Source organism: Dryobates pubescens, chromosome 31 (genome assembly GCF_014839835.1).
Source record: "Dryobates pubescens isolate bDryPub1 chromosome 31, bDryPub1.pri, whole genome shotgun sequence".
Lineage (NCBI taxonomy): Eukaryota > Metazoa > Chordata > Aves > Piciformes > Picidae > Dryobates > Dryobates pubescens.
This window is the reverse complement of record NC_071642.1, coordinates 6638691-6657255: the sequence shown is the minus strand read 5'-3', so window position 1 is coordinate 6657255 and position 18565 is coordinate 6638691. Positions and strand designations below refer to the sequence as shown.

At 62.4% G+C, this 18565-nt stretch overlaps 3 protein-coding genes across 5 annotated transcripts in view; 1 reads left to right on the top strand and 2 right to left on the bottom strand.

Moving 5' to 3' along the window:
* Positions 1-732: 732 nt before the first annotated feature.
* POLR3D (RNA polymerase III subunit D) lies at positions 733-3872 on the bottom strand. 3 transcript variants are annotated; one of them, XM_054175223.1, is made up of 8 exons: positions 3641-3872; positions 2950-2993; positions 2635-2786; positions 2414-2538; positions 2165-2336; positions 1805-2061; positions 1549-1701; positions 733-956 (listed from the first exon to the last, which is right to left on the bottom strand). In XM_054175223.1, exons 1-8 carry the CDS (start codon positions 3803-3805, stop codon positions 834-836), a joined length of 1191 nt encoding a protein of 396 aa, XP_054031198.1. In that variant the 5' UTR covers positions 3806-3872; the 3' UTR covers positions 733-833. The 3 variants fall into 3 exon arrangements, with proteins under 3 accessions (XP_054031198.1, XP_054031197.1, XP_054031199.1); XM_054175222.1 differs by having other exon boundaries at positions 734-956; positions 2414-2541; XM_054175224.1 differs by having other exon boundaries at positions 734-956; positions 2414-2541; positions 3534-3755.
* A 1280-nt stretch (positions 3873-5152) lies between these two features.
* Positions 5153-12332, top strand: PHYHIP (phytanoyl-CoA 2-hydroxylase interacting protein). Its single transcript, XM_054175225.1, has 5 exons — positions 5153-5416; positions 7371-7564; positions 10610-10784; positions 11098-11215; positions 11765-12332. The coding sequence occupies exons 2-5, from the start codon at positions 7400-7402 to the stop codon at positions 12297-12299; spliced, it is 993 nt and encodes a 330-aa protein (XP_054031200.1). The 5' UTR covers positions 5153-5416; positions 7371-7399; the 3' UTR covers positions 12300-12332.
* A 2794-nt stretch (positions 12333-15126) lies between these two features.
* BMP1 (bone morphogenetic protein 1) overlaps positions 15127-18565 on the bottom strand; it is a 32496-nt gene continuing 29057 nt past the window's right edge. The window contains exons 16-20 of the mRNA XM_054175210.1: positions 18253-18378; positions 17280-17407; positions 16902-17115; positions 16559-16809; positions 15127-15417 (exon numbers count right to left, since the gene is read on the bottom strand). Coding sequence (XP_054031185.1) covers positions 15283-15417; positions 16559-16809; positions 16902-17115; positions 17280-17407; positions 18253-18378 — 854 coding nt within the window. The 3' untranslated portion in view covers positions 15127-15282. The remainder of the gene's footprint in view (positions 15418-16558; positions 16810-16901; positions 17116-17279; positions 17408-18252; positions 18379-18565) is intronic.

Here is an 18565-nt window from a genome sequence, read left to right as displayed (position 1 = left end):
GGGGGGTTAAAATTGGTTAGGATGGGAGGAAAGGGGCAAAATGGGATGGAGGTAGGGTAAGAAAGAATGGGCTGGGAGCCCACCATGAGAAGCTGGGGGGCACCCAGGGGGCATTTTAGGTCCAGGATGACCTGAGTGTCCCCTGTGTTGACACCCAGCCTCCAACCACCACTCAGAAGCCCTCCAGGAGTTCCAGGGTGTGTCACCCTGATGCTGCTTCCTTGGCCCAGAGCAAGGTGATGCCCCCAGCTGCCTGCTTCTGGCACAGCCCTGTTGGTAGAGGGTCCCATTAACCCCTGGCACCACACAAGGGACCCTCCTGGGCACTCCCAAGAAAGCAGACACGAGTGGCCGAGGATGTGACAGCAGCTGCCAGCCCAAAGAATGCCAGGCTGGTGCCAACTGGTCAGGCAGGTGGCAAAGGGCTGATGAAGCAGGAGGAGACAGAGCAGCCCCACACCAGGGTCGGAGGGGAAGGGAGCAAAAGAAGAGAGGTTTTTATTCCACGTTTATCCCCACAGGTGCACGTCCTGCTCCCCAGAGCTGCTGGAGAGCTGGCTGGGGGACACCACAGTCCCACACACCAGGGAATCCGTGAGATGCAGGCAGCTGCAGCCCCTGTTTCACACACAGGGTGGGCAGCAGACCCAGAGCCCCCAGCCCCGGTTTCGCCCCACTGCAGGGCTGGGAAGGAGGTAGGAGCCAGCGCTTGTGCCCACGCCGGCAGAAGACAACTCTCCGTGTCCCCAGGGCACGGCTGGAGGGCAGAGCCAGGGTGCTGCAGGATCCCCAGGCTGTCCCCACGGGCTGTGGGTGGGGGGCTCCCCCCATGGCTACCGGTGGCGGTGCTCCAGCAGCGCCTCGAAGTCCGGGGAGCAAACCAGTTTGTGCTTCACGTGGCCCAGGACGATCATCTCCCCTGTCCGGTTGTCCCCGATGCCAACGGACACCAGCTCCTGTTCCAGAGGAGGGGAAGCACGCATGAGCAGCCCAGCCCCCTGGGAAACCCTCCAATGGAGGTGGGAAAAGGGCTGGGGACCCTGAACCTGGAGGAGATGTGTCCCCTCTGCTCCCCACCCCCTGGGGACAAGGGCAGGATCCTTCCCCACCGCCACAGCACAGGGATGAGCTGCCCAGGAGCCACCTCAGCCAAGGCCAGCATGGAAATATGGAATCAGTTTGGTTGGGAAAGATCTTTTAGGTCATGGAGGCAACCAGCACTGCCAGGCCACCACGTTCCTCAGCACCACCCCCCCAGGGCTTTGAAACCTCTCCAGGGATGGGGACTGCATCACTGCCCCGGGCAGCCTGGGCTAAGGCCCTGACAACCCTCAAAGGGACTAAATTGTTCCTCATGGCCAACCTAAACCTCCCCTGGGACAACTTGAGGTCATTTCCTCTTGTCCCATCCCTTGTTTCTTGGGAGAAGAGCCCAAGCCCCAGCTGGCTCCAGGGAGCTGTAGGGAGCACAACCTCACCAGGTACCCCTCAAGGGGCTATTTTTGAGGTGCAGCCCCACCCACCATGTCCCCAGCTCGCCCCTTTTACCTGCAAGAAGGAGCAGGGGGTCCCCATGGTGACATCCAGGGTCACCTTGCCCAGCACCAGCTGCACCTTCCCCGACTTTCGGATGAGCAACTTCCCCACCTGCCCCTCGGGGAGGTCTGCCAGGGTGCAGGTGTTCTCCGCCTGCCTCGCCTCCTGCCACAGGGACACCAAGGGGAGGGGGTGGTTGGTTGGGACACCACCAGGCTGCCCCCCTCCCTCCCCACCCCCTGCTGTCCCCCCACAACGAGCCCCTAACCTGGCTCTTCTCCTGCTTCACCACCACCATCTGTCCTTCCTCGTTCTGCAGCTCGGTCTTGATGGGTTTGGTGTCGTGGGTGGGCGGCTGGCCGGGCAGCGTGTCGGGCAGCTGGAGGAAGAGCAGCTCCTCCTCCTCAGCTGAGAGGCTCAGCCTCTGCAGCAGCTCAGCCACGGGGACATCCCGTGGGAAACCAGGAGGTCCCTTGCTTTGCTCAGGCTTGGGCACAGGCTCCTCATCGCAGGGCTCTTCTTTCACTGGGGCCAAGAAGGAGAGGTGGCACCGGCTGGGCACGGAGAAAGGCGGGCGGCACCCCCAGCCCCTGCCTGCTGGGATTCCCCCACCACCACCCCGGCAAACCTTTCACTGCTGGTGGGTCCAGCTCCATCTTCTCCTCCTTGGGAGCAGGCAGCCAGGGTTTGGTGTCCTCCTGCTCTGCCACCTCCTCCTTGAAGAGCCAGCCCGAGTGGGCCAGGGGCAGCTGCACCGGCTTGTTACGGATGTCGTTCTTCAGCCCTGGGTCATCGAGGAACTGCAGGGACAGCAGAGGGGCACTCAAACACCAGCCTGGTGGCCCCAAAGCCACCTCCAAGAGCCAGCCCCACTCACATCATCCTTCTGCAGCATCCTCAGGATCTGCTTCGTCTCCTCATCCGTCTCCCTCTTCTCCTTCTTGATGTTGATGATGTGGGAAGGACCGAAGTCCGCCATGTCCACCGCCTTGTCCCAGGAGCCTGCTGGGAGAGGGGAGCAGCCCCAGGATGAGCTGTGAGCCCCACCCCCACCAACAAAGACACCTCAGGAAGCTTGGGGGAGGTAGCTCCCATTACCTTTTTTCTTCATCATTTCAGCAGGACCCTGCTCGAAGATGGAGTGGGACTGGATGACCTCAGGCCGACCCCGGCCGCGGCCGTGCCCATCCCGCTGCCGGTCCCGATCCCGTTCCTTCTTCTCCTTCTTGATGGACACATCCTCTCTGGGCCTGGGGAGCAGGGAGGTGGCCTGTCACCCCCTCTCACCCACTGTCACCCCCCTACAGCAGCAGCAGGGTACGCTTTGCCCAACCAAAAGCCCTGCGGCACGCAGGGAGCGAGGCGGCAAATCCACCTCCGCGTCCCAGGGGAAAGGCTCAGCAGGACACTTACTCCTCCTTGATCTTCCTGCTGATGATGTTGGGGGTGAAGGTTTTCTGCCAGGGAAAGCAAGAGGGACGAGTTGTGACAGGAGCCCAGATAAGCAACAGAAACCAAACTGCCCCCGGGGCTGGAGGAGGCGGCTGGGGACCCAACACCCCACCCCCAGGCTGCCCCTCCTTGCATCCCAAGCCCCTTCCAGCAGCCTCTCCACAAGCCCCCAAAACCTCCTGGATTGTTCTTCCTCACACCCCAAAAACCCCCAGGTTGACCTTCACACCCCTCCTCCCAGCTGCCCTTCCCTGCACCCCAAAATCTCTTGGACTGTCCTTCCCTGTACCCCAACCCCCCCCCCCCCCCAGGCTGCCCCTCCTTGCATCCCAAAACCCCAAGGCTGTCATTCTCTGCACCCCAAAATATCTTGTTCTTCCTTGCACCCCAAACACCCCTTAGCTGCCCCTCCTTGCACCCCCCACTGAATTGCCCCTCTTAGCACCCCAAAATATCTTGGATTGTCCTTCCTTGTACCCCAAATACCCCTTAGCTGCCCCTCCTCGTACCCCAAACACCCCGTAGCTGCCCCTCCTGCACCCCACCTGCACCATGGGGGTCCTGAAGCATTGGGGCAGGCTGCAGGGTCACCTCAAAAGGGTCGGTTTGGGGGACAACCCCCCTCCAGATGCCCCTCCAGATGCGTCCTCACCTTCTTGACACCTCCCAGGGTGAGGTCTCGGGAGCGGATGGAGGGCAGGCGCCCGGGGGTGAGGGGGGCGGCAGCAGGACGCCTCCCGAGCAGCCCCCGTGCCCCAGGGAGCCCTGGCCGCAGGCTGCCTCCCGAGCTGGCATCACCTGAGCCCCCCTCTGCCATCTTCGGCCTGGCCCTGGTTGGGTAGGAACGACGACAACGCGAAACAAGGTCAGGGGCACCCAGCTCAGCACCTCGCACAGAAGGCTCAGACCCCACCACACTGCACTCCTCGAACCCCACCACGCTGCACCCCCCAACCCCCACTATGATCCACTTGCGGCCCCCTTCCCAGGGCGCTCGCACCCCCAAACAGGGTCGATTCGCAGCCCCCTCCCCCCCCCAGGCTGCTCACCCCCGCACCCACCCACAGACAGGTACCGGGACCCACTCGCATCCCCCACCCCAGGGCGCTCACCCCGCGCAGAGCAGCCCAAATAGCGTCCACTCGTAACCCCCTCCCCAGGCTGCTCACTTCCCACATACACCTCCAAACAGGACCCACTCGCAGCCCCCTCCCCAGGCTGCTCAGCCCCCCTCCCTCCCCATACCCCCTGACCCGTGCCCCACTCCCCGCCACGCCGCCCCTTACCCGGCCCGGGCACCCACAGGCTTCGCGGCCCCACTGCGCATGCGTGCCGTGCGTTCGTCCCTTCCCGGAAGGACGTTGCCGCCGCCATTTTTGTTAAGGGCTCGATGAGCTTGTCAATGAGGCGCCGCCATCTTTGTGCCTGGCGTTGCCCGACCTCATGCAGACGGCGACGGCGCCATCTTTGTTACGGGCAGCGTCCGGGTCTGGGAGCGGGCAGTGCGGGGGGGTGGGGAGGGACGGGACGACGACATTGGTGAGTGGGGTCGCTCACCCCTTCGTTTAACCCCCCACAGCCACCAGGGCTGCAGCCACCTCTCTAGAGTCCCCTGCAACCCAAAGGGGGCACCCAGCAAGGCTGAAACCCCACTGGCTGAGGGTGGGGGGGATGTCACGCGTGGCCACATTCCGGGGGGGGGGCTGGAGGGACAAGGAAATTTTTGGAGGGCTCCCCTCCTCCCCCCCCCAAAAAAAAAAAAAGAAAGAAAAATTGCCCCCTCCCAAACAAGAGTATCCCCCACATCACCAGCAGCAACCCCCCCGACGCACATCCTCTTCACACCCACATTTCCCTCGGGGTCCCGCGTGGGTACCCCCCCCAAAATGAAGAGGGGGGGGGGGCGGGGACACACGCACATAGGCAGGAGCTTACCACCCCCCTCTTCCCCCCCAAAAAAACCCTAACCCTGCACCCACAGCCTCCATCCATCACCTGACGCCGTCCCCAACCTGCCATCCGATTGGCAGAAACCCGGGGTGGGTTCCCCCCACCCCCCTCTTCTCCCCCCCCCTCCCCTTCTCCCAGTTCCTTAAATATATATTTTTTTTTTATTCTCCCCCCCGGATTTTTTTCCCCTCCTTTCCCACCCCCCCTCTCCTCTGGAGGCTGTTTTGCTATTTCCCAGCTGACTGGGAGGATCCCACTGATCGCAGCAGCCGCAGGCAGCAGCTTCACCATCGCTTGGGCATCTTCTCGCCCTTCCCACCCTGCCCTGTCCAGCAACCCTCCCCCTCCCCCCTCCCCCGGTACCCTCCTGGTACCACTTCGGTACCACTCCCTTCCCCCCACCTCGGTAACCCCTCGGTACCCTTTCGGTACCCCGCGGGTACCCCACCGGCATCCCAGCACCTCCCAGCGCATCCAGGTAAGGGCTTCGCTGGCATCGGGCAAGCGAAAACATCCCCCTGGCATCGCATGAGCCCTGGCAAGGGGGGCTCTGGAAGGGGGGGCACGGGGTGCATGGAGACATCGAGGACGTGGGGCATCGTGACCCAGTTGCGAAGCTCCCAGCGCAGGACAAGAGCCCCCGTGCCATCATCAGCTGGCACAGGACGGCAGGCTGGCACGCTGTCCCCAGAGAGGTGACCTTCTGCTCTGCCCAAGGGTGCCAAGCGTGGCGGTGACACCCGGTTGGCAGAGGCCGGGGGCCGCCTGGCAGCGGGGTGCTAGGTGCAGCTTGTCGCAGGGCTGTGGGGTGCCAAAGTGCTGCGCCTGCCTGCTGGCACTCCCGGAGCTGGGCACGCAGCGGGGGTGTGGATGTGGCTGTGGGAGTGTGCCCACGGGTGCCCATGCGTGGGGTGGTTGTGCCCGGGGGAGTGTGTGTGTGGGATTGCCCCCGTGTGTGCCCACGCATAAGGTGGATATACCCACGGGTACCTGCGTGGGGGGGGGTGGCTGTGCCCGTGGGTGCCCCGTGAGGGGGGTGGCTGTGCCCACGCACGGGATGGCTGCACCTGTGAGTGTGGTGGCAATGCCCACGGGTGCCCGCGCGTGGGGTCGATGTGACAGTGGGTGCCCACGCGTGACGTGGCTGCGCCCTCGGGTGCTTAGGGATGGGGTGACTGAGCCCCCACACGGAGGGGCTGCACCCGTGGGTGCCTTGCTGGAGGGGTGGCTGTGCCCGTGAGTGCCTATGCATGAGGAGGATGTGCCCACGGGTACCCACACGTGAGGTGACTCTGCCTCTGGGTGCCTGCAGCTAGGCTGGCTGTGCCCATGGGTGCCCATGCGGAGGGTGGCTTTGCCTGTGCCCACGGGTGCCCATCAATGGGGCGGCTGTGCCCATGGATGCCTGTGGGTGCAGTGGCTGTGCCCGTGGGTGCAGTGGCTGTGCCCACGGGTGCCCGTGGGTGGTGTGGCTGTGCCCGTGGGTGCTGAGCGGCTCTGGCACCAGCACGGGGTGGGGGGTGGGGGTTGCAGCAGCGAGAGATGGGCACAGAGGAGCCACCATGGGTGGCATGAGGAGTGCTGGGGGAGCTGGCAGCCTCACTGTGCCACGGCTCAGGTGGGTGCTGCTCCCTGGGCTACTCTGCCAGGGTGCAGCGTGGGGGGCACCACCCACACCCCCTCCAGCCTCCTCTGGGCATCCCCTGTTTTCCATTCCTTGTCGGCACCACTGGCATCCACCATGCCCACAACTCCCTTACCCCGGGGTGGGGGCAAACCTCACAGAGCAGGGCACAGGGCGGGTGGCAACCCCAGCTGCTGGCACAGGGGAAACTGAGGCACGGGGGCAGCTATGGGGCAGGGCAAAAAGCAGATCCAGCTTTTCCAGTGCCATCCCTCCCAGCTCTCCCAGCACTCCCTCTTGTTTTTCTTTCCCCACCCTGCTGTTGAGCAACCCCCTGGAACACCCCCTGGGCACGGTGCCAGGCACCCCGAGGCATTTTTTTGGGTGGTGATGTTTGGGGGGCGGGGGGGGGGATTGGGGGTGGCGCTGGGGGGGTGGTGCCCCTCACGTAGCCGCTCTCCCAGCTGGGTTGGTTGCCGGCTTCCCACTGCCTTCTCCTGCTTTCCTTTGCCTATTCCTGGCTCCTTTTGAGGGGTGGGGGGGTGGGTGAGGGAAGGCTGGGGGGCGAGGGGGGGGGGGTGGGGTGGTGTTGGGGGGGTTGTTACTTCTTTCTTTTCTATTTCATCCACCCCTCTGCCATCTGCTGTGCCGCGGGGGCCACCGGCAGCGGGCGGCTGCCCGCCTGCCAGCTGCCACCTTGGATCCCCCCCCCCCCCCAGAAAGAAAAGGAAAGGAAAGGAAAGGAGGGGGAAAAAAGAGAAAGAGAGAAGAAGAAAGCAAAAACCCCAACAGAAATTTGTGCCCACAGGAGCTCCAAAGCTTTCCCCCCTGCCGGCCATGGAGCTGCTCTCCACCCCCAAGAACATCGAGATCAACAACATCACCTGCGACTCCTTCCGCATCTCCTGGCACATGGAGAAGGGAGACCTGGAGAGGGTCACTCACTACTTCATTGACCTCAACAAGAAGGAGAACAAGAACTCCAACAAGTTCAAGCACCGGGTGAGCCTTGGGGAAGGGGGGGAAAGGGGGAAGGGGAGAGCTCCCCCCCCCCCCCAGCCCTCCAGCTGGGGAGAACAAACCAAGGGGTTGAGGGCAGGGGGGAAGTAAGGTTGCAGCCGGTCACAGAGTGGTGGTCTTGGTGGTGTGGGGTTGAAGGGTGGACTTGATGGGCTTGGTGGTGTTGGGCTGAAGGTTGGACTTGATGGGCTTGGAGGTCTTTTCCAGCCTTGATGAGTCTCTGCTGTGGGGTCAGATGGTCTGGTGAGGGGGCTGCGTTGAAGGTTGGACTTGATGGGCTTGGTGGTGTTGGGTTGAAGGTTGGACTTGATGGGCTTGGAGGTCTTTTCCAGCCTTAATGAGTCTCTCCTGTGGGGTCAGATGGTCTGGTGTGGGGGGGTTGGGTTGAAGGTTGAACTTGATGGTCTTGGTGGTATGGGGTTGAAGGGTGGACTTGATGGTGCTGGGTGGAAGGTTGTACTTGATGGTCTTGATGGTGCTGGGTGGAAGGTTGGACTTGATGGTCTTGGTGGTATGGGGTTGAAGTTTTGACTTGATGGTCTTGGTGGTATGGGGTTGAAGTTTGGACTTGATGGTCTTGGTGGTATGGGGTTGAAGTTTGGACTTGATGGTCTTGGTGGTGAGTTGGGTTGAAGGGTGGACTTGATGGTCTCGGAGGTGCTGGGTGGAAGGTTGGACCTGATGGTCTTGGAGGTGTTGGGTAGATTTAGGATGGGACAGCCCCCCCCCAGCCTTCCATCTGGGGAGAAAAAAGGAGATTTGAAGGGGGAGAAGTAAGGCTGCAGCCAGTTGCATACTGATGGTCCTGGTGGTGGTGGGTAGAAGGTTGGACTTGATGGTCTTGGAGGTCTTTTCCAGCCTTAATGATTCTCTGTTGTGGGGTCAGATGGTCTGGGGGTGGTGCTGGGTTGAAGGTTGGACTTGATGGTCTCAGATGTGCTGGGTTGAAGGTTGGACTTGATGGTCTCAGAGGTGCTGGGCTGAAGGTTGGGCTTGATGGTCTCAGAGGTGCTGGGTTGAAGGTTGGACTTGATGGTCTCAGATGTGCTGGGTTGAAGGTTGGACTTGATGGTCTCAGAGGTGCTGGGTTGAAGGTTGGACTTGATGGTCTCAGAGGTCTTTTCTAGCCTTAATGATTCTCTGCTGTGGGGTCAGATGGTTTGGGGGTGGTGCTGCTGGGTTGAAGGTTGGACTTGAAGGTTGGTCTTTTCCAACCTTAATGATTGCATGATTTGAGGTCAGATGCTCTGGAGGTCACAGTGGTGTTGGACTTGATGCTCTTGGAGGTCTTTTCCACCCTTCCTGACTCTATCATTGTATGATTTGAGGTCAGATGCTCTGGAGGTCACGGTGGTGTTGGACTTGATGCTCTTGGAGATCTTTTCCACCCTTCCTGACTCTCTGGCTGTATTATGTGGGGTCAGATGCTCTGGAGGTCACGGTGGTGTTGGACCTGATGACTTCAGAGCTTTCCTACCCTTCCTGACTCCATCATGTGCCACCAGAGCTGCCCAGAGGACACGACCGGTGCTGGGGACTGCCATAGAGCCCAGGAGCGATGACTGATGGGGACCAGAAGGGTGCCTGGGACGGGGAGCAGGATGGGGACAGGGCTTTAACCAGCCCCTCCAAGCCTCGGTGCTGGGGGAGCAGAGCTGCCAAGCGCTGCCTCTCCCCCTCCCCCTGGTTGGAGTCACCAATTCAGGCCGTTTTTAGCAGCGGTTGCCAGGGTGATGCTATTTCATCTTCCACAGGAGTTTTTTTTTTCCCCTCTCTCTTTCTCCTCCCCAATAATCAGAAGGGGGGTGGGGGGGAGGGGGTTTGGAGGGGGGTGGGATGTATTTTTTTCTCTCCCCTGTGTCTCCCATCTTCAGCATCCACCGTTGCCACAGAAACAGCTCTGCACTGCGGTGCTGCTCGGTGCCCTATTGACACCACGAGATGCCACCAGGGGCTGGGGTTGGGTGGGGGGGTTGTGCCTAAGACCCCCACCCCCGCTAGGGTCTACTCTGCGCTCCCTGTTCCAGCAGCAGCTTTGCTGGGAGGTGTTTGGAGCCGGTGCAGGCAGCTAGAGATGGAGAAAGGTGGCAGTGGGGGCACTTTGGGGGGTGTCTCAGTGCTGGGCAAAGCACAGCAAAGGCACCAGTGGGGGCAGCTGGCAGCGTGTGGGAACCACCAGCATCCCCTTGGTGTTGGGTGGGTAGGCGTGTGGGATAAGGGGGGGCAAGGGGGGTAAAGCAGGGGGGCTGTGCCATCCCACTTGGCCATTATCCCTTGAGTATAGGATGTCCCCACCAAGCTTATGGCCAAGGTGGTGGCACTGCCCCCACTGGTGCCACCCTACTTGAACATTATCCCTCTGGTACAGGATGTCCCCAGCACTGCCCAGGCTGATGCCATCCTACTTGACCATTATCTCTTGGGTACAGGACATCCCCACCCAGCTGCTGGCCAAGACAGTGCCCCTGCCCTCAACAGTGCCATTCTCCCTTGGGTACAGGATGTCCCCAGCCCTGCCCAGGCTGATGCCATCCCACTTGACCATTCTCCCTCGGGTACAGGATGTTCTTAGCACTGCCCAGGCTGATGCCATCCTACTTGACCATTATCTCTTGGGTACAGGACATCCTCACCAAGCTGCTGGCCAAGACAGTGCCCCTGCCCACGACAGTGCCATTCTCCTTTGGGTACAGGATGTCCTTAGCACTGTCCAGGCTGGTGCCACGCTACTTGAACATTATCCCTTGGGTACAGGATGTCTCCAGCACTGCCCAGGCTGATGCCATCCCACTTGATCATTCTCCCTTGGGTACAGGATGTACCCAGCACTGCCCAGGCTGATGCCATCCTGCTTGACCATTCTCCCTCGGGTACAGGATGTCCTCAGCCTTGTCCATGCTGGTGCCATCCTGCTTGACCGTTCTCCCTTGGGTACAGGACATCCTCACCAAGCTGGTGGCCGAGGCAGTGCTGCTGCCCACACCAGTGCCATTCTCCCATGACAGTGCCATTCTCCTTTGGGTACAGGATGTCCCCACCAAGCTGGTGGCCAAGGCAGTGCCCCTGCCCATGACAGTGAGGGGCCACTGGTTCCTGAGCCCCCGCACGGAGTACAGCGTGGCGGTGCAGACGGCGGTGAAGCAGAGCGACGGCGAGTACCTGGTGTCTGGCTGGAGCGAGACCGTGGAGTTCTGTACTGGGGGTGAGCTGGCACTGGGTGGCATGCTGCTGCTGCTGCTGCTGCTGCTGCTGCTGCTGCTGCTGCTGCTGCTGGTGGCCAAGCCCTGGAGTCGCTGGGATTGGGAACTGGGAGGGACGGGGGCGATGCGGTTGAGCTTGCACAAGCCAGGGCCGGTTGGAGCGGCAGCTGCTGAGTGGGAGGCAGGGAGAGGTGTGGGGGAACGGGATGGGCTGCTAGGGAATGGGGGAGAAAAAAAAGAGAGAGAGAAGGATGGGGTGTGGGGATGGGGAAGGGTGCTGATGGGTGACACCCTGGTGGCTCTGTCCCCCCCCAGATTATGCCAAGGAGCACCTGGCCCAGCTGCAGGAGAAGGCCGAGCTGATCGCCGGCCGCATGCTGCGCTTCTCCGTCTTCTACCGCAACCAGCACAAGGAATACTTCCAGCACGTCAGGTACCCCCCAGGCCTGCTCCTCACCCCTCCCAGGGCCTCACCAGGACCCCATCCCCTCAGCCTACCTCTCTATGTGTGTCCTTCCCTCTCCCCCTCCTCCTGGGCTCGCTGCCCACCCGCAGGGTTCACAGATGGCATCAGGTTGGAAGGGACCCTCGGAGGTCTTTGTCCGACCCCCGCCCTGCAGGCAGCAGGGACGCCTCCAGCTAGAGCAGGCTGCCCGGGGCCACATCCAGTCCGATCTTGAATGTCTCCAGGGATGAAGCCTCAACCAGAGAGGTTGTGGAGTCTTCCTCTCTGGAGACTTACACGACCCATCCGGCTGCCTTCCTGTGTGCCCTGTGCTGGATTCTATGCTCCTGCTCTGGCCGGGGCGGGGGGTGTTGAACCTGATGATCTTCGGAGGTCCCTTCCAACCCCTGACATCCTCTGATCCTGCGAACCACCTCCCTGGGCAGCCTGTCCCAGGGCCTCCCCCCCGCCCCCTCCCCCTCCTCGTGCTGCAGAGCTGCCTCCTGACGCCCGACCTACCTCTGCCCCTGCTTGCAGGATGCACTGCGGGAACGTGATGAAGCCCTCCCTGAAGGACAACAGCGGCAGCCACGGCTCCCCCACCAGCGGCATGCTGCACGGCATCTTCTTCAGCTGCAACACCGAGTTCAACACCGGGCAACCCCCCCAGGACTCCCCCTACGGCCGGTACCGCTTCCAGATCCCGGCCCAGCGCCTCTTCAACCCCAACACCAACCTCTACTTCGCGGACTTCTACTGCATGTACACCGCCTACCACTACGTGGTCCTGGTCTTGGCCCCCAAGGGTTCTTCGGGAGATCTTTTCTGCCGGGAACGTCTGCCCCAGCTGGACATTTCCTCCAACCGGTTCCTGACGTGCAGCGTGGAGGAGGGGGAGCTGGTGTACCGCCATGCCCAGGACAGCATCCTGGAGGTCATTTACACCGAGCCGGTGGACCTCAGCCTGGGCGTGCTGGGGGAGATCAGTGGGCACCAGCTGATGAGCCTCTCCACCGCCAACGCCAAAAAGGACCCCAGCTGCAAGACCTGCAACATCAGCGTGGGGCGTTAAGGGGCTGGGCAGGGCGGGGCAGGGCAGGGCAGGGCAGGGTGCCCACCGCGGATTGGGCTTTCTCCCACGGACTGCTGCTGGCGAGGAGGAGCCCGCTGGGGTGGTGCTTGGGGACGTCGGGAGGGGTGGTGGGGGTGGTGGGGGGGTTGGTGTAAATAGCGACGTGTCCTGTGCCCTCCCTTGCCCGCCCCGGGGGAAGGAGCTGGCAGGGAGCTCACCCGGCGCAGAGGCAGAGATTGTGCCGCTCTGCAGCCCGAGGGGCAAAGCCTTCATCTCCTGGACTGGCTGACCAGCATCATCCTCGCCGGCCTGAGCTGTGGGACCCCTTTTCTCCCCCGGCACCCCCATCCCCCCCTTCCCCATCACCTCCTCGGCCCCCTTGCTCCAGGTTTTCAACCTCTCCCAGGGATGGAGAGGGGCGCTCGGGTGGGCACCCCCATGCCACCCGCACCTCTCCGGGGCTGCAGCCGCGGTGGTCTCAGTGTCGTTGGGGTCCTAGGACCTTGCTCCCCTCCCCGTGTCGTGCAGCACTGTGCCGTGTCCGCTCTCTGCTCTTTGCCATCGCCGTGCTACCAACCCCCTCCCCCCAACCCCAACAGCCAGGGGGGCAGCTGGAGGACTTGGGGCTGGGGAATAGGGGGGGGGGGGGGGGGGGGGAAGGAGGAGGGGGAGGGGAAGCAGAGCTAATTAACCTCCCTCCCCTCCCAACCCTGTGCCCCTCACCCTGCATGAGCCATCGGCAGCATGGCGCTTGGGTGCCCGCTCCCCGCCTCTCTGCCCCGTGCACGTTGTAACGGTAGAACACCCCCCGCCCCCCCGCCCCAGTCCCACCAGTTCCCCCACACCCACCCCCCACTCCCCTCAGTCCCTCCCAGTTCCCCCAGCATCCCTGTGCTGTGCTGGCGCTGTATCAATAAACTCTGTGCGGTCGCCGCCGGCCGTGTCACGCTCCTCTGTGCCCCCCCTCCCCCAGCACTGGCACCCCGGGAAGTGGCACCAGCTCCTGGCACGGGCAAGGATGGGGAAGGACACACACACAGAGGGCTGAGGATGGCACAGAGTGATGATGATGATGATGTGGCAGTGAAGGGCATCGCCGCATCGCCACCACCAGCACGCTGCTGTACCTCCCCCCCCCCCATCCCCTCCACCAAAACCTGGGCTGGGCACCTCCTCCCCCACCACCAGGGTGACAAATCCTTCCTGAAAGCAAGGCCCTGGTGCCCATTTGGGCATCTCGGGGTGGGGGCATCCCAACCCTTTGCCCAGCTTTTCCACGCTGCCACCCTTGCACGGCCCCAGCAGCCTGCTGCCAAGGGGGTGGGCCCGAGGAGCACCCACCCCGGCTGCCCAGCAGCAGCAGGCATGGGCACATGAAGGGCACATGAAAGCCACATCCAGGAGCTGAGGCACGAGGGAGCAACGAGGCGGGCACCGGGGGTGGGGGCACAGCCCACCTGCCATCTGCCAGCAAGCAGCATGGTGTGGGGAGGTGGCGGCGGCACGTGGTGCCCGGCTGCCCCACGCCAAGGGAAGGCGACAGCTGCCCAGCTCTGCTGGGCTGGCATCCTCCCCTGCTGCAGATACAAAGGTAGGTCAGCACCTGCCCTGCAGAGTGCCCAAGGGAGAGGCCCAGGGGGGAGCAGGAGGCTCCTTGCAGCACAACCAAGCACCCAAGGAACCAGCCAGCACCAAGCCATGCCATGCCTCTGGGAGATGCCCAGCACCCAGGGAACCAGCCAGCACCCAAGGAACCAGCCAGCACTGGGCCATGCCATGCCTCTGGGAGATGCCCAGCACCCAGGGAACCAGCCAGCACCCAAGGAACCAGCCAGCACTGGGCCATGCCATGCCTCTGGGAGATGCCCAGCACCTGAGGAACCAGCCAGCACCCAAGGAACCAGCCAGCACCGAGCCGTGCCATGCCTCTGGGAGTTGCCCAGCACCCAAGACACCACCCAGCACCCAAGGAATCAGCCAGCACTGAGCCATGCCCCTGGGAGAAGGTCCAGCCCCAGGCACTCCCTCAGCAGGGCAGGAGCAGCCTGCAGTGAGGTCCTGTGGTTCCAGCTCGGGGAGGCCCAAGGATGGGGCATCTGCTGCAGGCTGCTGGAGTGGTTCTCCTCCCTCCACCCTGGCCCAGCTTAGCTTGGATTCAGATGTTTTTGGCCTCAGGGAGGAAGCAAAAGACCATGGAGTCATGGAATTGTTTAGACTGGAAGAGACCTTTCAGATCATCACCTCCAAGCATCAACCCAGCCCTGCCAGGGCACCACCAAGCCATGGCCCTCAGCACCACATCTCCACAGCTTTGAAATCCCTCCAGGCATGGGGACTGCACCACTGCCCTGGGCAGCCTGGGCCAGGCCTTGACTTTTGCCCTCAAGGGGCAAAAGTTGTTCCTCATGGCCAACCTGAACCTGCCCTGGGGCAACCTGAGGCCATTCCTCCTTATTCCTTGGGAGAAGAGACCAAGCCCCAGCTGGCTCCGGCCTCGTTCCAGGGAGCTGTAGAGAGCCAGAAGGTCTCTCCTCAGCCTCCTTTACTCCAGGCTGACCACCCCCAGGTTGCCCCAGAGCCAGAGAGCTGCCCCCTCAGTACAAGGGTATTTATTTCATGGGTACAAGACAGAGACAGCACCTTCTGTGGTGGGGCTCTTCCTGGGTACTGGTTTGTACATTCAGAGAGCTGTGGCCAGCTCGAGGAAGGGGTGCAACGGGTCCCACTCAGTGCCCCCTCCCCTCCCCCCTTCTCCTCCAGCTCTGGGGCTGCTGCTGGCAGAGGGGATCCCCTCCCCCCCCTCAGCTCTGCCCCCTTTTGTGCCCGTGGGTGCCCGAGCCCCGTGGCCCCCTGCGAGCGTGCCTTGAGTGCTGAGGTTGGCTGTGTGCTCCTCCGTGCAGTCTGTGCAGGGCTTCCTTCCTCCCTGCCCTCCTCCTCCTCCTCCTCTGCCCATGGAGGGGCCAGGACCCCCACCCTGGGCCCCTCATTTCCTTGTGTGCAGAGTGTCCTGGAACTTGGTGCTGGTGTAGCGAAGGTGGAAACCCTTCTTGTTGATGGTGTCGTCCGAGTGGAAGCGGAGCATCACCGAGTCTCCAGCTGAGTAGATCTCCTCTGGGGGCTGCCAGGGGGACAGGGAGGGAGAGGGGGGGCTCAGCACGTGGGGAATTTGCAATGGGAAGGGTGGGAAATCATTGCACAACCCCCAAACTCCCCCTCTCCCAAGGGACTGAATCATAGAATGGGTTGGGTTGGAAGGGACCTTGAAGATCATCCAGTTCCAACCCCCTCCTGGCACAGGCAGGGACACCTCCCACCAGCCCAGGTTGCTCAAGGCCTCAGAGGATCATAGAGTGGGTTGGAAGGGACCTTTAGAGGTCATCTAGCCCAGCATGTTCCGCTGCACTGCTCTGGCTTGGCTCAGCTTCATCCATCATCCCCTTGGGACATCAGGAAGAAGTCCTCTGCCCTCTGCTTGCAAGTCCTCTGCCCTCTGCTTGCAAGTCCTCTGCCCTCTGCTTGCAAGTCCTCTGCCCTCTGCTTGCAAGTCCTCTGCCCTCTGCTTGCAGGTTCTTTGCTCTGAGGGTGGTAGAACACTGGCACAGCTTGCCCAGGGAGGTGGTGGAGGCTTCATCCCTGAAGACATTCAAGGTCAGGCTTGATGGGAAGCTCTGAGCAACCTGCTCCCTGCTGACTGCAGGGGGGCTGGACTGGATGACCTTTAAAGGTCTCTTCCAACCCAAACCATTCTAGATCCTGAGACAAGGATCTGCTGGAGAGAGTCTAAGGGAGGGCTACCAGGGTGCTGAAGGGACTGCAGCACTGCCTTATGAGGAGAGGCTGAGAGCCCTGGGGGTGGTTAGTCTGGAGAAGAGAAGACTGAGAGGGGATCTGATCAATATCTATCAATATCTGAGGGCTAGGGGTCAAGAGGGAGAGGACAGGGACAGGCTCTGCTCAGCTGCACCCTGGGACAGGCCAAGGGGCAATGGATGGAAACTGCAGCACAGGAGGTTACAGCTCAACACAAGGAGTAACTTCTGCACTGTGAGAGTCCCAGAGGCCTGGAGCAGGCTGCCCAGAGAGGTTGTGGAGCCTCCTTCTCTGGAGCCTTCGCAGCCCTGTCTGGATGTGTCCTGTGTGCCCTGGGCTGGATTCTCTGCTCCTGCTCTGGCAGGGGGGGCTTGGGCCTCTCCAGAGGTCCCTTCCAACCCCTATTATCCCTGCAGCCTCCCCAGCCCTGCCCCCCAGCCCCGGCTCACCCCGGAGCCGCAGAAGCGGCCGAGCCTCGGGGCCGTCCCGTCGTAGCCGTCGAAGAGCTCCATGTAGTCGTAGCCGCAGTCGGCTTCCTCCTCGATCTCAAAGGTCTGGAAGATGAGCTCCACGCCGTAGCCCTCCTCAGCCATGATCACCCACTCACAGTCTGAGCCCCCAGGGTAGTTGTTGTCCCCAAACTGGGCGTGGGAATACAGGTCCTTGGTCTTCACCTCGGCGCGGACCTGGCCGCCGCACACTGCCAAGGGAGCGGCGCGGGGGCGTCAGGAGGGCTCCGCGGGGCTCCTGCCGCCCCGGCACCAGAGGCTGCTCGGCCCCACTCGCTGCTACCTGTGCTGTGGGTGGCCTCAAAGCCCTTCTTCTGGACAGAGTTGTCGGAGACGAACTTGAGGAACATCCTGCTGCCCGAGGAGACGAGGGGCTCGGGCTCCTTGGCCCCGCAGAAGCGACCCAGGGCCGGGGCCTTGGCGTCTCTGCCGTCGTAGATCTCCAGGTGGTCATAGGCACATTCCTGCTGAGCTTCCACGTCCAGCTCTGAGAAGGTCTGGGGAGGGGATGGCCAAAACCACCAGAGCTCAGGGGAGGGGATGGCCAAGCCCAGCAGAGCTCAGGGGAGGCAATGGCCAAGCCCAGCAGAGCTCAGTGGAAGGGAGGTGCCAGCGCTGCCCACCCACCCACCTACCCTGGTGCCCCCCACTCCATCCCTACCAGCTTGATGCGGTGCCCGGGGGTGGTGCTGATGGCCCAGGTGCACTCCTTCTTGCTGGGGTACTTATCAGGCCAGTTGGGGCTGGTGATGGTCCCTGAGATGGATGTCACCTTGTGATCGCAGCCAGCTGTGGAGACAAGGCAGGGACAATGGTAGGGTCAAGAGCTGGGTCCTGAGCTTGGGTCACAGCAACCCCAGGAAGGCTCCAGGCTGGGGGCAGAGTGGCTGGAAAGTGCCTGGTGGAAAAGGACCTGAGGGGGTGGTTGACAGCAGCTGGAGATGAACCAGAGTGTGCCCAGGTGGGCAAGAAGGTCACCAGCAGCCTGGCCTGGAGCAGCAATGGTGTGGGCAGCAGGAGCAGGGCAGGGATGGTGCCCCTGGGCTGGGCACTGCTGAGGCCACAGCTTGAGTGCTGGGCTCAGGGCTGGGCTCCTCACTCCAAGAAGGACATTGAGGAGCTGGAGCAGGGACAGACAAGGGCAAGGAAGCTGGGAAAGGGTCTGGAGAAGAGGGCTGGGGAGGAGCAGCTGAGGGAGCTGGGGGTGTTGAGCCTGGAGAAAAGGAGGCTGAGGGGAGAGCTTCTGGCTCTCTACAGCTCCCTGAAAGGAGGCTGGAGCCAAGTGGGGGTTGGGCTCTTCTGCCAAGGAACAAGGACAGGACAAGAGGAAATGGCCTCAGGTTGCCCCAGGGCAGATTCAGGTTGGCCATGAGCAACAATTTCATCCCCTTGAGGGCTGCCAAGCCCTGTCCCAAGCTGCCCAGAAGCCATGGTGGAGTCCCCATCCCTGCAGGGCTTTCGAGCCCACGGAGCTGCGGTGCCGAGGGCCAGGGTTTGGCGGTGCCCTGGCAGCGCTGGGTGAGGGCTTGGGTCGGAAGCTCTTTTCCAACCCAAAGGACTGTGTGATTCCATGCTGTGGTGGGGTCCTGGGGGAGTTGTGGGGGCATTTGGGGGGGTTCAGGGTGCATCCCCACCTTCCTTGCAGTCGTGCTTGTTGTCGTGCAGCACGAAGCCGCTGCGGCACTGGCACTCGTAGCTGCCAAAGGAGTTGAGGCACTCGTGCTGGCAGCCTCCGTTGTTCTTGGAGCACTCATCCTTATCTGCCAAGAGAGCAAGGACAGAAAACACCCCCAACAGGCTGAGCCAGGTGGGACAAACCCCCCCCCAGCCAGCAGCAAACCGCCCCCATCACCCCTCCCCAACCCAACAACCCCCAGCATGGCACAAGCCTTGCCCTGCTGGTGCCCCCCACACCGCTGCCACAGCAGCCAAGCAAGCGCCCAGAGC